General features: G+C 37.3%; 1 protein-coding gene across 4 annotated transcripts in view; it reads right to left on the reverse strand.

Annotated features, from left to right (window-relative positions):
* Ganc (glucosidase alpha, neutral C) overlaps positions 1 to 20,370 on the reverse strand; it is a 71,640-nt gene that overhangs the window by 38,798 nt on the left and 12,472 nt on the right. For all 4 annotated transcript variants that reach the window (XM_021241863.2, XM_004861640.4, XM_013078403.3 and 1 more), the window contains 4 exons: positions 17,646 to 17,773; positions 15,673 to 15,855; positions 5,297 to 5,342; positions 1,888 to 1,954 (listed from right to left, as the gene is read on the reverse strand). In XM_021241863.2, coding sequence (XP_021097522.1) covers positions 1,888 to 1,954; positions 5,297 to 5,342; positions 15,673 to 15,855; positions 17,646 to 17,773 — 424 coding nt within the window. The remainder of the gene's footprint in view (positions 1 to 1,887; positions 1,955 to 5,296; positions 5,343 to 15,672; positions 15,856 to 17,645; positions 17,774 to 20,370) is intronic.

A 20,370-nucleotide genomic window follows, 5' to 3' on the forward strand; every position in this document is an offset into this window, starting at 1 on the left:
ATGTCTTCTACATGGTAACTAAGCCTTACTGCCAGCATTGTCTTATGGTTGCCTACAGGGACTATCATGTCATGTCACTTTTCTAGCTCCTCAAAATACTATTTCCCCATAATTGTAGGTATATAAATTTCCTCTAAAAAAACACAAGGTCCTTTATTTCACAATTCTTTTAGAGATACGGGAAAAGTCCAAATAACCAGACACATAACATTGACTTAAATTTACACTCACATTGAAGTATCTGACACCAAATGGTCCTTATTTATAGGAGTTCGTGGAAAGAAAAGGTACAAAATATTATATTACAGAAAGAAAAGCCTAAAAGCCACTCCCTTTTTAAAAAACTTCAACATTCTTTCAACCTTGCTTATTATACTATGCCAATGGTGGTGAACATATGGCACCCATGCCACAGTGGGCTGTTTGTATCATTGAAAGCTCTAAAAGGTTTGCCATCACTGTGCTATGCTGTAAATATAAATGGCTAGAACAAAGATTCTCAAGGAGTCAAGGAACATGTTATTCTATACGGTAGGCAGGAAGAGGAAAATGAGTATTTTTCTAACCTCATAGCCCCACGTACCAAAGAAGGACGTCCTAAAGAGACAAACTCTATCCCCACTTCCTTAACCCCATCACTAAGCTTGGTGAGTGTGACCATAAATGGTGATAGATGAACTTCAATGGATTAAGAAATACCTAGCTGAAGGGCCGGGGATTTAGCTCAGTGGTTCTGCCACCTGCCTCGCAAGCACAAGGACCCGAGTTCAATCCCCGGTACCAAAAAAATAAAAGTAAATAAAGAAATACCTAGCTGATTAGTACAGCATGCTCTTGGGTGTGTGATGGAAGAGTGATCACACGTACTATACCTAGGCCCTCGCTGGTTCCTCTCAGGTGTTGCTCTCCTGCTCTGCTCCCTAGCCACCATGAAACAAGCAGCTGTTCTTCTCCATGCCTTCCACTATGATATGCCCTCTTCGGAGCCAGCTGACCATGGACCGAATTTGCCCAAACTGTGAGCTAAATCAAACCTTTCCTCCTTTAAGTTGTGAGCATCAGGTATTGTGTCCAGCAATGGGAAAGATGACTAATACAATGAGAAATGTCACAGATGGGTACGCGACACCCATGGGAATGATGGCAAGGCATGAAAAAGGCTGAGACTGCTGAATTAGAATACCGGAGCTGATGAACTCAAGAACTTATTTTACCATAACTTAAAAGTAAAAATACAATGTGAACAGCCAGGCATGGTGGCACATGCCTATACGCCCAGCACTCTGGGAGACTGAAGCAAGAGGACTAGAATTCAAGGCTACCCTGGGCAACTTTGTGACACAGTGAGAGCCTATCTCAACATAAAAAATAAAAAAGGGCCGGGGATTCTCAGTGGTTCCGTTGCTTGCCCTGCAAGTGCAAGGACTCGACTTCGATCCCCCATACCAAAAAAAAAGTTAATTAAAAGAAATAAAAATAAAAAAGGTCTGGGGACATGGAGATACAGATCAATGTGAAGGTCCTAGGTTCAATCCCCAGTCCCTAACACACACACACACACACACACACACACACACACACACACACAAATGTGGAGTTTGTAGCTATCTGATCTATGGAATAATGCAACCAGTGTGTTGTTCCAGGCCTGTTCCTGAGACCATGAGCTCCAGGTGGTCTATACTTTTCTTATACTTGCCACCAAGGGCATAGAATCACATCTCTATGGGAATGTATTATGGAAGGATAAGGAACCCAAATCTGAGATTTCTGTTCACCTTACAGAAGTTACTTGTTTTAGGTGCCAAAGTTCAAGAGACTTTGAGATATTTAGCCATTTTCCATTTTGGAATGATCTGTTTTAATACATCTCCAATTTTAATTTACCATTAGCTTTGACATCAAGAAAATTTCCAAATTTCTCTTCCCACAGGCCTAGATCCTCTTGATCTTCCTGTTGGTACAAAAAGGGGCAAAAACTGAGTTTATAAAGTACAACAAATAGAGATACCAAAATAGCATGCTTGGCTTATTAAAAAATTAGACTGAGGGCTGGGGATTTAGCTCAGTGGTTCCACTGCCTGCCTCGCAAGCGCAAGGTCCTGAGTTGGATTCCCAGTACCAAAAAAAAAAAAAAAAAGACTGAGAAAATGAGTTCACTTTAGAACCCTAACTTATGATGCCAGTACATTTCACAAATAAAATCTGTGCTTAATATAAATGTCAATTAACACCCTTATAAACTATAGCTGCCATACATTTTCTGTAGTAAAATATATACAACATATAATTTACCATTTTGACCATTTTACTCTGTTGTGTGATGGTATTATCACCAATCTATCTCCAGAACTTCTTCAGCTTCCCAAATGGATCCTCCCTAACCATGAAACAATAATTCCCCATTTCTCCCTATACCACTCCTGGCAACAGCATTCTACTATCTGTATGAATTGACTACTCTAGGTACTTCAGAAAGTAGAGTCACACAGTATTTGTTCTTTTATGATTGGCTTGTATCACTTAGGATAATGTCTTCAAGCTTCATTCATTTTGTAACATGTATCAGAAATTCTTTCCTCTTTAAGGCTTTTAATATCTTTTAATATCCATTGCACGTATATAATTTTGTTTATGCCCTCACCCATCAAGACACTTGAGTGGCTTCCTCCTATTGGCTACTGTGAATAGTGCTGCTATGCCTTCACTTTGGGGTACATACCTAGAAATGCAACTGCTGGATCAGACTTTCATTTTTTTTTTTTTGAGACAGGGTCTCTCTCTATAATTCAGGCTGGCCTCAAACTCACAGCAATCTTCCTGCATCAGCCTCCTGAGTGCTGGATTATAGGTGTTTGTCAGCATGCCCAGCTAGATTTTAATTATGTTTAATTTTCTGAGGAACTACTATATCATTTGACATGAATATCTTTGCACACACTAAAATGCTATGAAAGTACTTTGAAAAATATAGTCTTTGCATATGTAAGAATTACACATTTTTTATTATAAATTTGTGATGTAAAACACTGAGAATCAAATAACTTCAGTCAATTTTTGTTGTTGTTGTTGTCTTTTTGGTACCCCAGATCAAACTCGGGTCCTTGCGCTGTGCAGTAGGCAGTGAAACCACTGAGCTAAATCCCTGACCCTGTTATTGTTGTTTTTTGAGGCAGCGTCTCCCTTTGTAATTCAGGCTGGCCCTGAACACACTACGTAGCCCAGGCTAGCCTCAAACTCACAGCAATCCTCTTGCCTCAGTCTCCAAAGTGCTGGAATTACAGGCATGTGCCACCACACCTAGTGATTTCAGTCTATTTTTGAGAGAATTTAAACAGAGTTGTTTTTTTTTTTTTTCCTGAGATAGGCACTCTCTTTTTCCTACTTAAATTAGCTGCCTAGACTGCAGGCTATACGTTTGTGTTGTTTTGAGAAGTCAAGTTAGCTGGGCTGGCAATAACTGCTCAGAACTATACCCTTTCAATCTAGAGCTTTATACTTTTTCAGCTTTATGTCTTTTCCCTAGTAAAATGAAAGTTCAAAAAACTTGTATGTATGAAATGTATATTTCTTTCAAATGAGCTCATTTCAAGATTTTATTTTCATAATTAAAGCTTCTGTAAAGTGAACCCGTGCATTTAAAAAAAATCACACCAGGGCTTGGGATATAGCTCAGTAGCACAGAACCTGCCTGGTAAGTGTGAGGTCCTGAGTTTGAGCCCTAGTCCGAAAAAAAAAATTAATTCATGCCAAAATCCTTAAGGTAACGTTTATTATCTTGGGTTCATGGATGTGGACTTTAGAGTCTGTGAATTCCCTCAAAAATATGAAATTAAAATTTTTTCTTCAGAGATGATTCATAGCTTTCATCAAATTCTTGCAAAGGGTTTGTGGCTCAAAAATCACTGTAATTCCAGCATGTAGCTGAGACAGGAGGATCTTAAGTTCTACTCCTGGCTACACAACTCTGTGAGACCTTGTGTCAAAATAAAAAAACAAAAAGGGCTGGGGATGTAGCCAGAGTGAAGGCACTGGGTTCAATTCCCAATACCATAAAATGCTAGCAACAACAACAATAACAATAATTCATAAGCTGTCTAGTTAGGCATCGCCTCAAAAGCTCATTTGACATTCTGTCGCATCTCTGTGCAAAGCTACGCACTTATCTTTTTTATTTGGAAATGGAAAAAAATTCTCTTATGCTCATCACTGTGGATCAATTCTTAATAAATAGAAGCATTTAGGGCTGGGAATGTAGCTCAGTGGTACAGTGCTTGCCTTCATGCATAAAGTCCTTATTGTACTATTATTTTGCCATTCAAGGCAGCCATAGCTATTGTCATGCTTCTCTTAAGATTTGTGTGACTATGAATGAAGATAAGACTTCTAGATTATTCATTCTTCATAATTCAGCCAAAAATCTTTTGAATAAAGAAATAAAGCTATGCTTTTGCTGCTTAGAACTTTTCCACGGTTTTCATTTGTTCTTAGGATAAATTCAAGCAGATTAACATGGCTTATAAGGTAAGCTTCATGACAAAAGTCAGATTTGTTCAATGATGAACCACCAATGTCTTGAACAGTGCCTGTCACATAGGGGGTACTCAATAAACATCTGTTGAATAAGTTACTGTGACTCTCCACAGAGCAGCCCCTGCCCATCTCTCTAGCCTTATTACTCACCACCCTTCCCTTTGCTTTCCTTTCTTCCTCCCTATATACAGTTTCTCATCCCTTCACGAACAATTTCTTCCTTTTTTTTTTTTTTTGTACCAGGGATCTAACTTGAGACCTTGTGCTTGCGAGGCAGGGTGCGGAACCACTGAGCTAAATCCCCAGCCCTACAAACAATTTCTTATTCGCTAATGCATCAGTTTCAATTTTAATATTACTTCCTTCAGGAGGTTTTTCTAGACCCTCACCTTAGGTCAGGCCCCTTATTGTATTCTCCTACAGCTCCTTTCTGTAAAACTCCTCTTGTTCCTAAGTACTTAGTCAATGTCTGCTTTCACCAAGAGATTGGACAAGTTCCAAGAGGACTTATTTGCTGTTTGTTTCATTCAAGGTTGATTATCTTTGCCTAATGTAATGCCTAGCAAAAAGCAGGCACTCAGGATGTATCTGCTTTTATGAATAAATGAATGAATGAATCAGTATGATAAGGTGAGCAAAAGAGACGGGATTCCATTTATATGTAGTAATGCATTTTACATTCTGTGGGAGGAACAGAATTCACTACACACTGCATATTTATTATAGTGATGAAGAAGATAACAACTTGCTCAATCTAGGTTACCTGAGAGGTGTCAATTGATGTACTCTTCTCATTTTCTTTGGTAGTTCTGTTTTAACATAAATAAAGTTGTTTCACTCAAAGGAAAGAATGACAGAATTTTGTTTAATGACAAAGATCTTAATTTCCATCTTTTAGGATCTCATAAATTATATCCTTTAACTTATAACATCATTATAAAAGTAAATGAGTTTATAAAACCAAACATTCATGATGAACATTAAACCAATAGCTTGATTTCTTACACAATGGTAGATGTATGTGAATTTTCTTAACCCTTTAAAATACATTTATCAACTTTTTTATTAAAAATGTAACACATGTTCATAAAATTTCAATAAAATAAAAATTAACAAGGTAGTATATAGCACCCTTGCCTCACTGTCAGGCTAATAATATTACATAACATAATGCAGTCTTCCAGAATGATTGCGACAGTTTATTCTACTACCCACAACTGCACTTGAGAGCTTGTCTCCTCATGACACTGGATTTATCAATCTTTTGAGTCCTTATCATTCTAAAAGTTTAGAAAGGATAATGAATTTCATTTGTACTTCTGTAACCAGTAATGATGTAGACTACCTTTTTTTTTGGTACCAGGGATCGAACTCTGGACCCTGGCGCTTGCAAGGCAGGTGCCAGAACCACTGAGCTAAATCCCCAGCATAGGCTACCTTTTCATACATTTAATAGTACTTCTATTCCTCTGTAAATTGTTTATTCATACTCACTATGATTGTCTTCAGTGTAAAGCACAGTATGTAAATAAAAGATACATTGTATTCAAAGAGTTTAAAGAATAAAACGAAATAAACAACTTTGACACACCATTAAGCTTAAGCAACCAGAATAACTTGCTCCTCTGGGGTGTCTGTGAACCTCTCTTCAAATGCATCTGCCTCCACTCTGTCCTTCGGAGGTAACCACTTTATAAAGTTTAGTGTTAATAATTCCCTTGATGTTTTATTTCCACGTATACATGAATCTTCTTTGGTTTTACCTTTAAATTTTTATGTAAATAAAAGTATACTGTACATATTCTTTTGTGACATGCTTTTTTCACTCATTTAATATTTTGACATTTGTTATGTTAATATGAATTGCTGCAGTTTGTATCACATCATTTAAAAATTTGCTTATGTTTTTGCATATCGATTCAGACGAGCTCTTTCTACATTGTCCACATTCATTTTTAATTCTTAAACATTTCCCTGGTATACTGCCTTTAAAGTTTTCAAAAAATTAATAGACTTTATCTATTAATAGAACAGTTTTAGGTGCACAGCAGAAATAAGCAGAGAGTAGAGTTCCCATCTACCCTACCACTGCCATCCTATACCACACTGGTACATTTGATACATTTGGTCAGCTCAAATCGACACATCATCAGCCAAAATCCAGTGCTTATATTAGGGTTCACCCTTGGTGTTCTGTGGGCTTGGATGTATAATGATAGTAATTCACCACTGAAGCATCATATAGGGCAGTTCTGCTACTCTGAAAGGCCTCTGTGTCTGGCTGATTCACCCTTCTCTCCCTACAACCCCTGGCTACCACTCATCTTTTTACTGTCTCTGCAGCTTTGTCTTTTTTTTTCCCCATTAACTTTATTGGTACATTTTAGGTATAAAATACAGTTACATTCATCATTGGGATCCTGTACCATTACATGAGTCTCTTGGTTCTTATTTTTTTTCCCCTTCCCCTGCCCACCCTTCCCCGTTTGCAAAGACCTTGTTTCCATTTTTTTCCTCTTCTCATATTTTTTCCTTTCCCTTTTTTCCCTTCCCCTACCCCTCCCAATTCCCCTGCTCTTTTAGACCTTTTCTTCCTGTTACACAATATCAGTTATACATTTTTAAATTACAATATTAAGATCTAGGAGACATTACTACAGATTTTACAGAATTTAAAAGGATATAGAAAGCATATTAAAAATCTTTTTTGAAATAAATTTGACAACTTCTAAGAAGTACCTTGGAAGACAAATTAATGAAACTAACTCTGGAGGAAATATAAAATTTGAATAGCACCTATTAAAGAAAGTATATTCCTAGCTTGAAAACCTACCTATATGACAACAGCAGGCTCATAAACATTTTAACTGATAAATTATATCAAACAATTAAAGCAGAAAAAAGTAGGAACACTTCTCCCCTCATTTTAGGAAATCAACATTGTGCTAATCCTAAAACTGCATAAAGATAATAGAAGAAAAAAGTATGAACATAGATAGAAATTTGTTTAACAAGACAAACTATTAGAAGTCAGATCTGGCAGGATGTAGAAAGTGGTTTTGTTATAGGGATGGCAGTGTTGGTTCAGCATTGGAAGATCCACCCCAAAAGTCATCATTTTAACACAGGAAAGGAGAAAGCCATATGATCCTGTCACTAGTTAGAGAAAGAGTATTGGACCAAATTCTACAGCTGTTCATGAAAAAAACTATCAGGAGACTAGAAATAGAACAGAACCTTCTCAACAGATTAAAGACATATACTCCATACTTCCAGTGAGAACACCTTATATGAGTGGAGAAGATACAATGCTTTCTCCTTAAAGTGGGAAATAAGGGCAGATATGCTTATTCTTTACCTGTCCATTAAACTTTGAATCCTAGGCCCCAACAAAATAGTCTGGCAATAAAATGACACAACTAGGATAGGATTGGCACGGCAGAAGCAAAATCTTTATATGTAGATGAAATGATCATCTACAGAGAAAATACTAAGAAATCTCTAGGAGCCCCTAGAACTTATACTTGAATTTAGCAGGATTAGAAAACACAAGGTGTATATAAAAATTCAGGTCTGTGTATACTTGCTATAAATGAAGAATTGGATATTGAAATTTAAAAGTTATGTAGGAGTACAAAGGACCTAGAAAAGTTAAAACAAAAACAAAAACAAAAACAGTGTTGTAAGATGTTTAGTACCTAATTTTAAGACTTTTTCTAGAGCTACAGTAATCAAGGCAGTGTTGGTGTAAGGAAAGACATATAGATCATTTGAATAAAACAGAGAATCTAGAAATAGAACCACACATATATGGTCCACTGAGTTTTGAAAGATTATTTAACATTAGCATTTTATAGAATATAAACTCAATTCAAGAGCCGAGGAAGAGATAGTGTTTTCAGCAAATGGCACTAGAACACCTGGTATCCATATATAAAAAATTAACCTCATCCTTTTTTTCCATAAATGAAAATAACTTAAAGGGATCTATGAACCTAAATAAGAAAGCCTAAAAGTATAAAACTTTAAGAAGAAATTATAAGGGAAAATGTTCATGAATTTAGGGTAGGCAAGAACTACCTAGGATACAAAAGACATGATGTATAAAAGAAAAAAACTGATAAATGAGATTCCATCAAAATTTAGAACTTTAAATGACCTCATTAAAATGAAAAGTAGTCCTTAAACAGACCATATTTACAATGCATATAACCTGTGACCAGAATATATAAAGAACTCTTAGAGCTCATTAATAGACAACCCAATTAAAATGTAGACATAAGATGATAAACAGCCAGTATAGCACAAGGAATGGTGTGCAACTCTAGAATCAGAAAGATACTAATCAGTACAATAACAAGATTGAATCATACACTCATTAGGGAGATGGAAGTTCAAAGTTTTAAAAGCCTTGTCATGACTTTTTCTTTTTGTTGGATTCTCCCCCTTTGCATTTCATTTGTCACGCCCAATGGATTCATTCTGCTGGGTTTCCTGCGGTTGTGATCCTCATTGTCTTTTCCTAGGGTATTGTCTAAAATTTTTTGGAGTGCTGGTTTGGTATTCATGAAGTTCCTGAGGTGCTCTTTATCATGAAAAGATCTTATTTCTCCAACCATTTTGAAAGATAGTTTTGCAGGGTACATCAATCTGGGTTGGAGGCTGTTTTCCTTTAGGGCTTGAAATACATCACTCCAAGCTCTTCTTGCCTTGAGGGTTTGCATTGAGAAGTCTGATGTGAATCTGACGGGCTTTCCTTTATATGTGATTTGTTTCTTTTCTCTCACTGCTTGTAGAATTTTGTTCTTCTGTTGGATTTCTGGAATCCTAACTATTATATGCCTATGTGTAGATTTTTTTGGATTAAGGCTAGCTGGATATAGATTTTTTTGGATATAAGCTAGCTGCCTCACTTATCTGTATGTCAAGTTCTTTTCTCCTCCTTGGGAAGTTTTCTGCCATCACTTCTGTGATCAATTTTTTTATGTCATCTGCACTCTCTCCTCTTTCTTCATTGACTCCAATCAGTCTTATGTTATTCTTCTTTGCATCATCTAGCAGCTGCTGGATTGATTTCTTGTGTTCTCTTACAATTTTAAAGCAATTTTTCTTTCCCTCACTAATTGCAATCTTATCTTCTATATGTGAAATTCTATCCTCACATTGGTTCATTCTGCTGCACAGACTTTCCATGGAGTTTTTAATCTCTTGGAAATCTGTTTGTATGTTTTATGGATTCCATTTGTTTCCTATGTTGGGATTCCATCATGTTCCTCAGATCCTCTATTTTTTTTATCTGTGTCCTCTCTAGATTTATTAATCATGTCTTGCACCATGAGCAAAATCTTTGCTGTTATCTGAGTAATTATTTCTGATTTCATTTTTCCCAGATCCTCTTTTGTTGCCAGTTCAGAGAGTCCAGGTGGTTGAGTATCAGAATGTTCCATCTCGTTTCCCTTTGGGGTTGCTGTAGGTGATCTGGAACTGTTTTTGAGGCTTGTTTATGTGTTTTCTCATTTCCACGGCGGGGGGGGGGGGAGGTGAGCTTCTGGGGCCCACACAGCTCACCTTCTCTGCCCCAGGAGCCTAGGATGGCAGCAGGGAAGCTTCCTTCCAGGTGCTGGGATCAGCTGAGCTTCTCTGCCCTAGGAGCCTGGGATGGAGGAAGGGAGCTTCCTTCTGGGTGCTGGGACCCGGCTGAGCTTCTCTGCCCTCAAAAGATCAAAGAGTCTTCTAGATGACTGTTAATGAAAGTGTGATATTCAGCTTCCTAGAGCCGTCCAAGTCTTATGCTGAAGTTCATATGCCAGGGACTCCCAAAGTGTAATGTCCCCTCGTCAGTCACCGCAGAACTTGTTAGCGATGCAAAACCTGTCTTTTTTTTTTTTTAAGTGTAGGAAAAATTTATTGAAAGACAGCTTCTGTCTAAGAGACAGAAGGGGGACTGGAAAGTGGGCTGCCCATCCATCCCGCTTTTCAAAGGTAAAGCCATGAGGTGAAGTGGGTACAAAGTGGGACAAAACAATAAGACCCAATGGAAAATTACAAGATGGGTCAAAACCATATTTGTCTTTTTTATAATGACCTATAGTTAAAGATTAGCTTCTGTCACTTAGAATATGCATTTAAATTCTCTCTATGATTTTTCATGGCTTAATAGCTCATTTCTTTTTAGTGTTGAACAGTGTATTCCATTCCCCAATATACCAGTTTGTCTGTTCATCTACTAATAGACATTTTGGCCGATTTCATGTTTAGCAAGTACAAATAAAGTGGATATCTATGATAGGTTCTTCTGTGAACATAAACGTTCAATTCATTTGGTATATGCCAAGGAGCATGATTGCTGGATTATATGGTAATAGTATGTTTACTTTTGTAAGAAACTGCCAAACTGTCTTCCAAAAATAGCTCTACCATTTTACATTCCCACCAGCAATGAATGAAATATTATTCCACATCTTCAATATTTGGTATTGTCAGAGTTTTAGATTTTGGTCATTCTCACAGATGTGTGCTGGAATCTCCTTGGTTCAATGTGCAACTCCCTTGAGACACAGGGTGTTAATATACTCACTTGCCTCGTGTATATCTTCTTTGGTGAGATTTTTTTTTTACCATTTTAACTATTTTTTCATTGTTTTAAAAATCTTTTCCTACCCAGGTGTGTTGATGTACACCTGTAATCCCAACACTTGGGGAGGCTGAGGCAGGAGGATTGCTGTGAGTTTTAGAGGCCAGCCTGGGCTACATAGTGAGCTCAAGGCCAGCCCAAAGTACACAGCAAAACCTTATCTCAAAAAAGACAAAAAATTTTTTTTTTCTTATTGAGTTTTAAGAATTCTTTGTATAATTTATCAGATGTGTCTTTTGCAAATATTTTCTCCCAAACCACAGCTCATTTTCTCATTCTCTTGGCATATTTCATAGAACAGAAGTTTTTAATTTAATTTAATTTAATTTTTATTTATTATTTTTGGTACTGGGGATCGAACTCGGGTCCTTGTGCTTGCACAGCAGGTGGCGAAACCACTGAGCTAAATCCCCGGCCTAGAAGTTTTTAATTTTAATGGTGAGCTTGTCAATTGTTTCTCTGATGTTATATCCAAAAGGTCATCATATCCAAGGTCACCTAGGTGTTCTATGTTATCTTCCAAGAGTTTAACAGCTTCTTGTTTTATATTTGGGTCTCTGATTCATTTTAAGATCATCTTTTTGTGAAGGGTATAAGGTCTGTGTCTAGATTAATTTTCTCCATGTGGATGTGTAATTGTTCCAGTGCTGAAAAGACTATCTGCTCTGTTGTATTGTCTTTGCTGTCAGGATCAGTTGACTCTATTTATAAGTCTATTTCAGACCTCTCTATCCTGTTTACTGATCAAACTGTCTATTCTCTAGCACCATACCATGTTGATTACTGCAGCTTTATAGTAAATCCTTTTTATTAGTACATGTTTGCAGTACACAATGACTACATTCCTTGTGGGGAGTTGGTACATGTACATAACACATCTCAGTTCTCTTTTTCATCCCCTTCCCTCCCTTCCTCTATCTCTTAATCCCCTTCCCCTCTGAGAAAGATCTATCTTCCTATTATCTTTTACTTGTTCTTTATATTTTGAGTTTCTCATATAAGAGAAAGCATGGAATATTTTAGTGTGTGTGTCTGATTTATTTCACTTAACATTATGGTCTTAACGTGCATCCATTTTCCAACAAATGAGTCAAGTTTATCCTTTTTATGGCAGAGTAGCACTCCATTGTGTATAAATACCACATTTTTTAAATCCATTCATTCATCTGTTGGTGGACATATGGGCTCCTTCCAAGATTTAGCTGTTATGAACTATGCTGGTATAAACATAGGCATGCATATATCACTGTAATATGATGTCTTTAATTCTTTCAGGAAGATATCTAGAAGGGGAACAGCTGGGCTGAATGGAATTTCTGGTTTTACTTTTTTTAAATTGGCACACTGATTTCCATAGTGGTTGAACTAGTTTGCATTCCCACCAACAATATAGAAGGGTTCCTTTTCCCCCTGCAGCCTTGCCAGTGTGTTACTATTTGATTTCACCACACCAGGCCTGTCTTATTTTGTAGTTTTTCTTATACCTATCTTGTTAGATTAATACCTAAATATTTCATGTTTTGGGTTATAATATAATGTAGTAAAACCTTTTTTAAAAAAAATTTTCACAGTTTCTCACACCAGAAAAACAATGTGGTATTTAAACATGTGTATCCAATTTATTTCACTTAAAGAGTATGGTCTCAAGGTGCATCCATTTAGCTATAAATGTCTGAAGCTCATCCTTCTTTATGGCAGAGTAGTACTCCATTGTATAAAAAACCCACATCTTTATCCACTTGTCAGTTAATGGGCATTTGGGCTGTTTCCAAGATTTAGCTATTACAAACTGTGCTGCTATAAACATGGGTGTGCATATATTGCTGCAGTATGATGCTTTTAATTCTGTTGGGAAGATACCAAGAAAAGGTATACTTGTGTCAAATGGAACCTCTAGTTTTAGTGTTTTGAGATATCTCCATACTGATTTCCACAGTGGTTGCGCCAGTCTGCACGCCCACCAACAGTTGAGGAGGATTCCTTTTTCTCCACAGCCCCACCAGCATTTGTTATTGGTTGATTTCTTGATAGCAGCCATTCTTTCTGGGGTGAGGTGGAATCTCACCATTGTTTTAATTTGCATCTCTCAAATGACCAGTGATGTTGAACATTTTTTCATATATTTATTTGCCATTTCTAATTCTTTTTTTTTTTTGGTACCAGGGATAGAACTTGGGACCTTTCGCTTTCGAGGCAGGCACCAGAACCACTGAACTAAATCCCCGGCCCTTGCCATTTCTAATTCTTTACCTGAGAAGTGTCTTTTTATTTCAGATGCCCATTTTTGCAATGGCTCTTTAAATTTGAGGGATCTGATTTTTTTTTTAGTTCTTTATATATTCTAAATAACAGTCCTTTATCTGAACAGCTGGTAAAAAATTTTTCCCACACTGTGGGTTGTCTCTTCACTCTTATGGTGGTTTCTCTTGCTGTGCAAAAGTTTTTTAATAAGATGAGGTCCCAGTTGTTGATTCTTTGTAGTATTTCCCATGCAGTCTGGGTTTCGTTCATGAAGTCTTTGCCTACTCCTATGTCCTCAAGCTTTCTACCTATTCTCTCTTCCAGTAGATTCAGTGTTTCTGTTTTAATATTTAGATCTTTGATCCATTTTGATTTTAGCTTAGTGCATGGTGAAAAATATGGGTCTAGTTTCAATCTTTGGCACGTGGAAAGCCAGTTTTTCCAGCACCATTTATTAAAGACGCTATCTTTCTTTCAGTGAAGGTATTTGGCTCCATTGTCAAAGATAAGGTGTCTGAGTGTGTTTGGAGTTGTTTCTGCATCCTCTAGTCTGTTCCATTGGTCCTCAGGTCTGTTCTTTTGCCAGTACCATGCTGTTTTTATTACAATAGCTTTGTAGTATAATTTCAGGTCAGGGATTGTGATACCTCCTCCCTTGCCTTTGTTGCCCAGAATTAGCTTTCCTATTCCAGGTCTCTTCAGTTCCAAATGAATTTTAGGATTTTTTTTTCTATTTCTGTGAGATATTCTGTTGGGATTTTGACTGGGATTGCACTGAATCTGTGTAACAATTTTGGAAGTATGGCCATTTTCACTATATTGCCTCTTCCTATCCAAGAACAATGTACATCTTTCCATTTTCTGATATCCTCTTCAATTCCTTTTTCAGAGTACTGTAGTTTTCAATGTAGAGGCCTTTTGCTTCCTTCATTAGATTGATTTCTAGGTATTTCATTTTTTTTGGTATGCTATTGTGAAAGAGATTGTTTCTCTAATTTCTCTCTCTGTGAGTCTGTTATTTGTGTACAGGAAGGCTATTGACTTTTGAGTGTTGCTTTGTATCCAGCTACACCACTGAATTTGAATTTGATTATCAAATCTAAAAATCTTTCGGTGGAGTGTAAAATGCATTTTTTATTTCAAATTCCACTTGTACACTGCTGATATACAGAAAAGCAGTTGATTTTTGTATATTAACCTTGTATCCTGCATTCTTACTATAATCACTTAGTAGTTCCAAGAGTGTGTGATTGTTTTTTGTGGTACTGTGATTGAAACTCAGAGCCTTTTGTATGACAGGCAAGGACTCTACCACTCAGCTAAATCCCAGCCCCTTAGAAAATAAGGCATTTTAAAAATTAAAATTTTTAAATAAAACTAAGTTGAATCTCAAAAAAAATTACTATGTAGAAATAATGAATGTTAAATGCTTTCTGCAGAGTAAATATGTTCAATATTATGATAAAATACAAAGAACTACAAACTAGGAGATTTAAAAACTGTAACTGATAAAAAATGAAAGAAGAATCTCTTCCTATTTACTTTCTAATCATGTGGCCTGCAACAAACAACTGCATGGTCCCAGAAAATCCCTGGACTATTCAAATGTTGGTTATTCGTGTCATTTTAAGGGACTAAAGTGACATTCTGAAGATATACTAGTGCACATAACATCTGTCAACAGTGCCTTTTTTTTTTTTTTTTTGGTATCGGGGATCAAACTCAGGTCCTTGCACTTGGGCAGCAGGCAGCGAAACCACTGAGCTAAATCCCTGGCCCTAACACTGCTTATTTAGAAGGGCGTAAAAGGTAGAGAATGTTATCAGTCACAATGTGTCTAAAGTGTAACATTCTCAAAAGTTTGGGAATCATTTTTGTCACAAAGCCTATATTCACCTGCACAGATGAAAAGATGAAATGTCTCAGAATAATAACATAGTAAATAAGGGAAGCCAACTTTTCTTTTTCAGTACTGGTGATGTGACGGAATGCAGGGACGCTCTACCACTGAGCTACATCCTAGCCCTTCTTATTTATTTATGTATTTATTTTTTGAGACAAAAGTCTTACTATGTTGCCCTGGCAGGACTCAAACTTTCTATTCTCCTGCCCCAGGCTCCCTCAGTGCTTGGATTACAGGTGTGCACTACTGTGCTCGGTTGGAAAACTGACTTTCTGGAATAATTTGTTATATATTTAGGCAACTGGTATTCATAATCAGATCTTGTTAAGGTCTGTATGTGCCAAGTAATGTGTAAAAATACCTTTGCTTTTCAGGAATCTGCAGGTGCTCAAAGTATAATTGGCCCAGGGAATTTATGCTCATTATAACCTCTTTTTCAGATACCAAGTCTATCTTGAAAGGGTTTGCTGTGATATGACACTTTAGATCTCCTTTTCCATCGGAAAGTATCAGACTTTCTGTATCCCCTGAGCATGAAATCAGCCTGGAAAACAAAGCAGGAAGAGAAAAATCAATTGCCATAGGTTTACAAGGTTACATAGGTTTACATAGGTTACATGGTTTATGTAATTTTCAATTCCAATTAACAGCATAGGGCAATAAAAAACTGTCAGTGAGAGTGTAGGCTTTGGCGTTAGAGAGCTTGGATTGAACATGTCTACCAGGATAACAAAGTTATCCAACCTTTCTGTTGTTTTCTCTATAAAGGATAAAGAATAAAAGCAACTACAAACAAGTTTTTAGAGAGAACTGAGTGAGACTGTCTGTAAAGCACTTGGCACAGGGCCTGACATGTAATCACTTAACAAAGGTAAACTGTCATCATCTTTAATTCTGTCTATAAAGTCTAGTGATACTTTGGTACGTAGAATTTATCAGGCTGGGGATTTAGCTCAGTGGTTCTGCCACCTGCCTCACAAGCACAAGGTCCTGAGTTCAATCCCCGGTACGTAGAATTTAAATACTGCTTTTCTTTCTCATCCCAATAATAAGTTCAGGAACTGAGAAAATAAAATAGAGTGGATTCACAGGGAGACGAAAATAGGCCAGTTTTTATTTAACTATTTATGGTCTGACTGCTATCAGCCTCCAATTTGACAGATTGGATGTTTTGGATCCTCAGGCTATAAGCTCAGAACCAGCACTCAAAATCCCTCAGAGGTCTAGATATCTCCTTTTCTCTAGTGCACTATAACCCTGGTAAATAGCATAGGATTCTTTAGGATGGTTGGGAGGGATGGTTTATGCTCTTTCCCCCCCTTGGTTGGATTAAGGATGCCCTAGTGTTAGGGGGACCCTATGATTGAGCTATGTCCCCAGTCTTTTTTGAGACAGGCCTCAATAAATTGTTCAGTGTGGGCTCAAATTTGTGATCCTCCTAAGTAACTGGGATTACAGGTGTGGACTACTATGCCTGATTTAGTCTGTATTATTATTTTGTCTGTTCAGTCCTTATCCATGGATTCTAGGGTTTCCCTTGAAGCAGGATACATGGGTCCTGGTGTGTTATGGAGAACAATGTCCACCTTGTCTCTGAACTAAATGCTGCTACCTTGCTTCTGCTACCCAGGGTCTCATCTTCTTTACTCAAATCAGAGCCCATTTTACTGCCATCATTTCCTAGTCCCCAAAAGAAAAGACATCCACTACAGTGCTCTCCAAGTGTTCTCACACCCATGTATTTCTTAATCAAGGAGTATCTTCTGGATCCTCTTGCAAAAGGGCTAGGGGCTATGTGACCTGGTTGCATGTAACAATTCCACTTCAACATCTTTATCTCCTTAAGTCTATGGATCATTTCTTCTATATTGTATTATGGAATTTGTGGATCTTAACTTCAGTTAGAATCCATAGCTGAGCTCAGTTTGTATTTAACCAACCAAGAAAACAATGTATACCATTGTTAGCTGCCCAAGCTAGCAAATCAAATCTGTATTTTCTGGTACATGTGCTTGTCAATAAAATTAGCTTGATCTAGGGCTGGGGATTTAGCTCAGTGGTTTTGCCGCCTGCTGCGCAAACACAAGGACCCGAGTTCGATCCCCGCTGACAAAAAACAAACAAACAATTATCTTGATCTAAAATTGTTAAAATAGTAGGTGAAGAAAAACCAGAATGTACAACATACAAAACTGATACATTTATCCTCATATAACTGAATGAAAATGATTATAGATTTGAATGGGTAAAGTAGGAGGCACATACAAAATCTACTCAAGGTGTGATAAAAGAACATACTGAGGGTGTATCAATGATACCTTTTCCTTGGCTCACCTTACAGTGCTCAGCTTGCCAACGAGGACATCAGAAACCTCATACCTGGGTTTCAATGGAGTCTCTTCATTGATTTTAAGCCTGATAATGTTTCTCTCTATACCATAAACTTCAGCCAGGAGAGGATGCTGGGAACAGATACATAAGATTAGCTTCAACAGAGTACCCCAATAATAATTTGTTCTACTTGTCAAATTACAATAATTAGAAAAATAATTTTACATTATTATAAGCCAAACAAATTGGAGAACAAGGCCGGGGATTTAGCTCAGTGGTTCCGCCGCCTGCCTTGAAAGCACAAGGACCCGAGTTCGATCCAGTACCAAAAAACAAAACAAACAAAACAAACTGGAGAACAATGGCAATAATAAAAACAACAACCTCCCCAATCTACGCATGTACTTGCTCAGCTATACCTGTGATTGCAAAAGAAACAACTTCTGTGTGTTCTATGGATAGGTAAACATATACTGGTCCAAGACAGAATCTCTAGAGTGAAAGGGATCTCTATGAATAATTACTACACTGGATAATAGGCACAAGCTGAAACAGGTCTTGGATAATTGGGACATATATACCTATGATAAGCTACAGATGAGGTGAGAATAACAGGGTGTTAAAACCAGACCAACTAGATTCCAGCTGAATAAAAGAGGAGGATAGAAAGCTACAGAAAGAAAAGAGTAATATGATGATTGCTGGGGTTCTCTAGTGGAAGATGACATGAAGCTTGCCACTCTAAAACCAAAAGACTTGTAACTGGGAATAGGCCCAGAGAATATTCTCAATGGGCTTGGAAATTAGGTAAGATTTTACCTATAATGGAAGATGTATGTGACACAGAACTATGAAGAGAGAAAATCTGAAAAATAAAACACAAAACAAGATGAACAAACCCTGATAGAACAGAAATGGCCAGATGCAGGTTACAAAATGAGTCATCAGGACTCAGAGGAATATTGTAAGACTATATGGGTTTCACTTGATGTGCTATGCCACACTGTTCTACTGCAAATTCTTCATGAAGTGTGATTTGAGTTTTGGGTACAAGTGGGGACCTACATTAATATGTCTATTATAGCAAAGGCTAAGTTGGGTAGGTACAATGTGGTGGAATCAAGAGGTAGGAAGTGTGGAAAATATCAAGGAACACCAAAAAAAGGAATGTTACTGAAAGTTTGCCCTTGAGAATATAAGATAAGAGATTGCTTAAACAGTGATATGGCAAGGACCCTGGTACCAAAAAAAAAAAAAAAAGCAGTGATAAGATACTGAAGAGTAACACAAGTAGTACTATGGCTGCGGACGCTTTAAAGGCATTTTAAGGATTATGTTATAGTAGTGATCATACTGTAATTACTGTTTACACATTTAATTTTTTTGCATATTTGAACTGTTCTAAGTGTGCAATCTTAACATTAAGTTCAGAATTTTAGTTTAGAATCTTAACATCTGAAAATGCGTCTAGGGCCAGGGATTTAGCTCAGTGGTTCCACCGTCGGCCTCACAAGCGCAAGGTCCAGAGTTCAATCCTCAGTACCAAAAAAATAAAAATAAAAATAAATTAAAAAAACAACAAAGATGGCTCTGTATGTTCTGTTGTTAAGGCTACAATCCAGGAAAGAATCTTAATTATATGAGAAGAGGTAACAATAACCCTGCTTTTACAATAGTGAGCTATGTAAAAATCAGAGTTAAATTCTGTTAAAAATTTTTAAAAATTTAATTTAGAAAATTTTCCCAATAGGGTGGATCTCTTTAAGGTCAATATCTAGATTTATTTCTCTGTCGCTGTCTCTGTTTTTTCTTCTCTCTCTTTGGTGCTGGGGACGGAATCCAAGGCATGCTAAACACAGGCTTACTGCTGAGGTGCACCCACAACCCCTAGATAAGTAATGGCAAACCTTTCAGAGACGAGTGCCCAAACTACAACCCAAAACACACTTATTTATCACAAATTGCCAACATTGCAATTAAAACTGAATACTGAAGTTTTAGTTTAGAAAAAAAACCTCATACATTAACATCTTTTGTCTTAAAAGAAAAACAAGTAATATATGTACCATGGGTTTGCCACCACTGTTCTAGGTACATAATTCCCTTAGATCTTTGGGTTTTTTGGGGTTTTTTTGGTACCTGGGATAGAACTTAGGACCTTGAGCTTGCAGGGCAGGCACAGTGCCAACGACCTAAATCCCCAGCCCTTCCCTTAGATCTTAATATGCATGTGCTCTTAAGATCTGGTTAATGCTGTATTTTCTATTAGCTTAATTTTTAAAATATCAGGCATTTAAATCTGGGTGTGGTGATGTATGCTGTAATCCCGGCACTTGGGAGACTGAGGCAGGAGAATCACCATGAGTTTGAGGCAAGCCCGGGCTCCACAGTGAGTTCAAGGCCATCCTGGACAAGATAGCAAGGCCCTGTCTCAAAAAAAAAAAAATCAACAAAAAAATATGTGTATGTATCGGGACATTTCAAAAAGTCTAATAAGAAGAATCACTTGAAAAGTCTCAGAGCTCCCATCTTGAGCCCCAACCCCTTCCTGCACTGAACTCTGAGGTACCTCCATGGAAACTTCAGCACTCTGTAAATGAGTTTAAAAACCATTTCCTGAGGCTTCTTAACTGACAATCATTGCCCAATTCTTTCCTCACAAACCTGCTCTTTCCAAAATTCTATGTACGGGCCGGGGATTTAGCTCAGCGGTTCTGCCACCTGCCTC

Source organism: Heterocephalus glaber, unplaced genomic scaffold (assembly GCF_053883595.1).
Source record: "Heterocephalus glaber isolate CG9 unplaced genomic scaffold, H.glaber_assembly_v1.0 deba00000809, whole genome shotgun sequence".
NCBI classification, from domain to species: Eukaryota; Metazoa; Chordata; class Mammalia; order Rodentia; family Bathyergidae; genus Heterocephalus; species Heterocephalus glaber.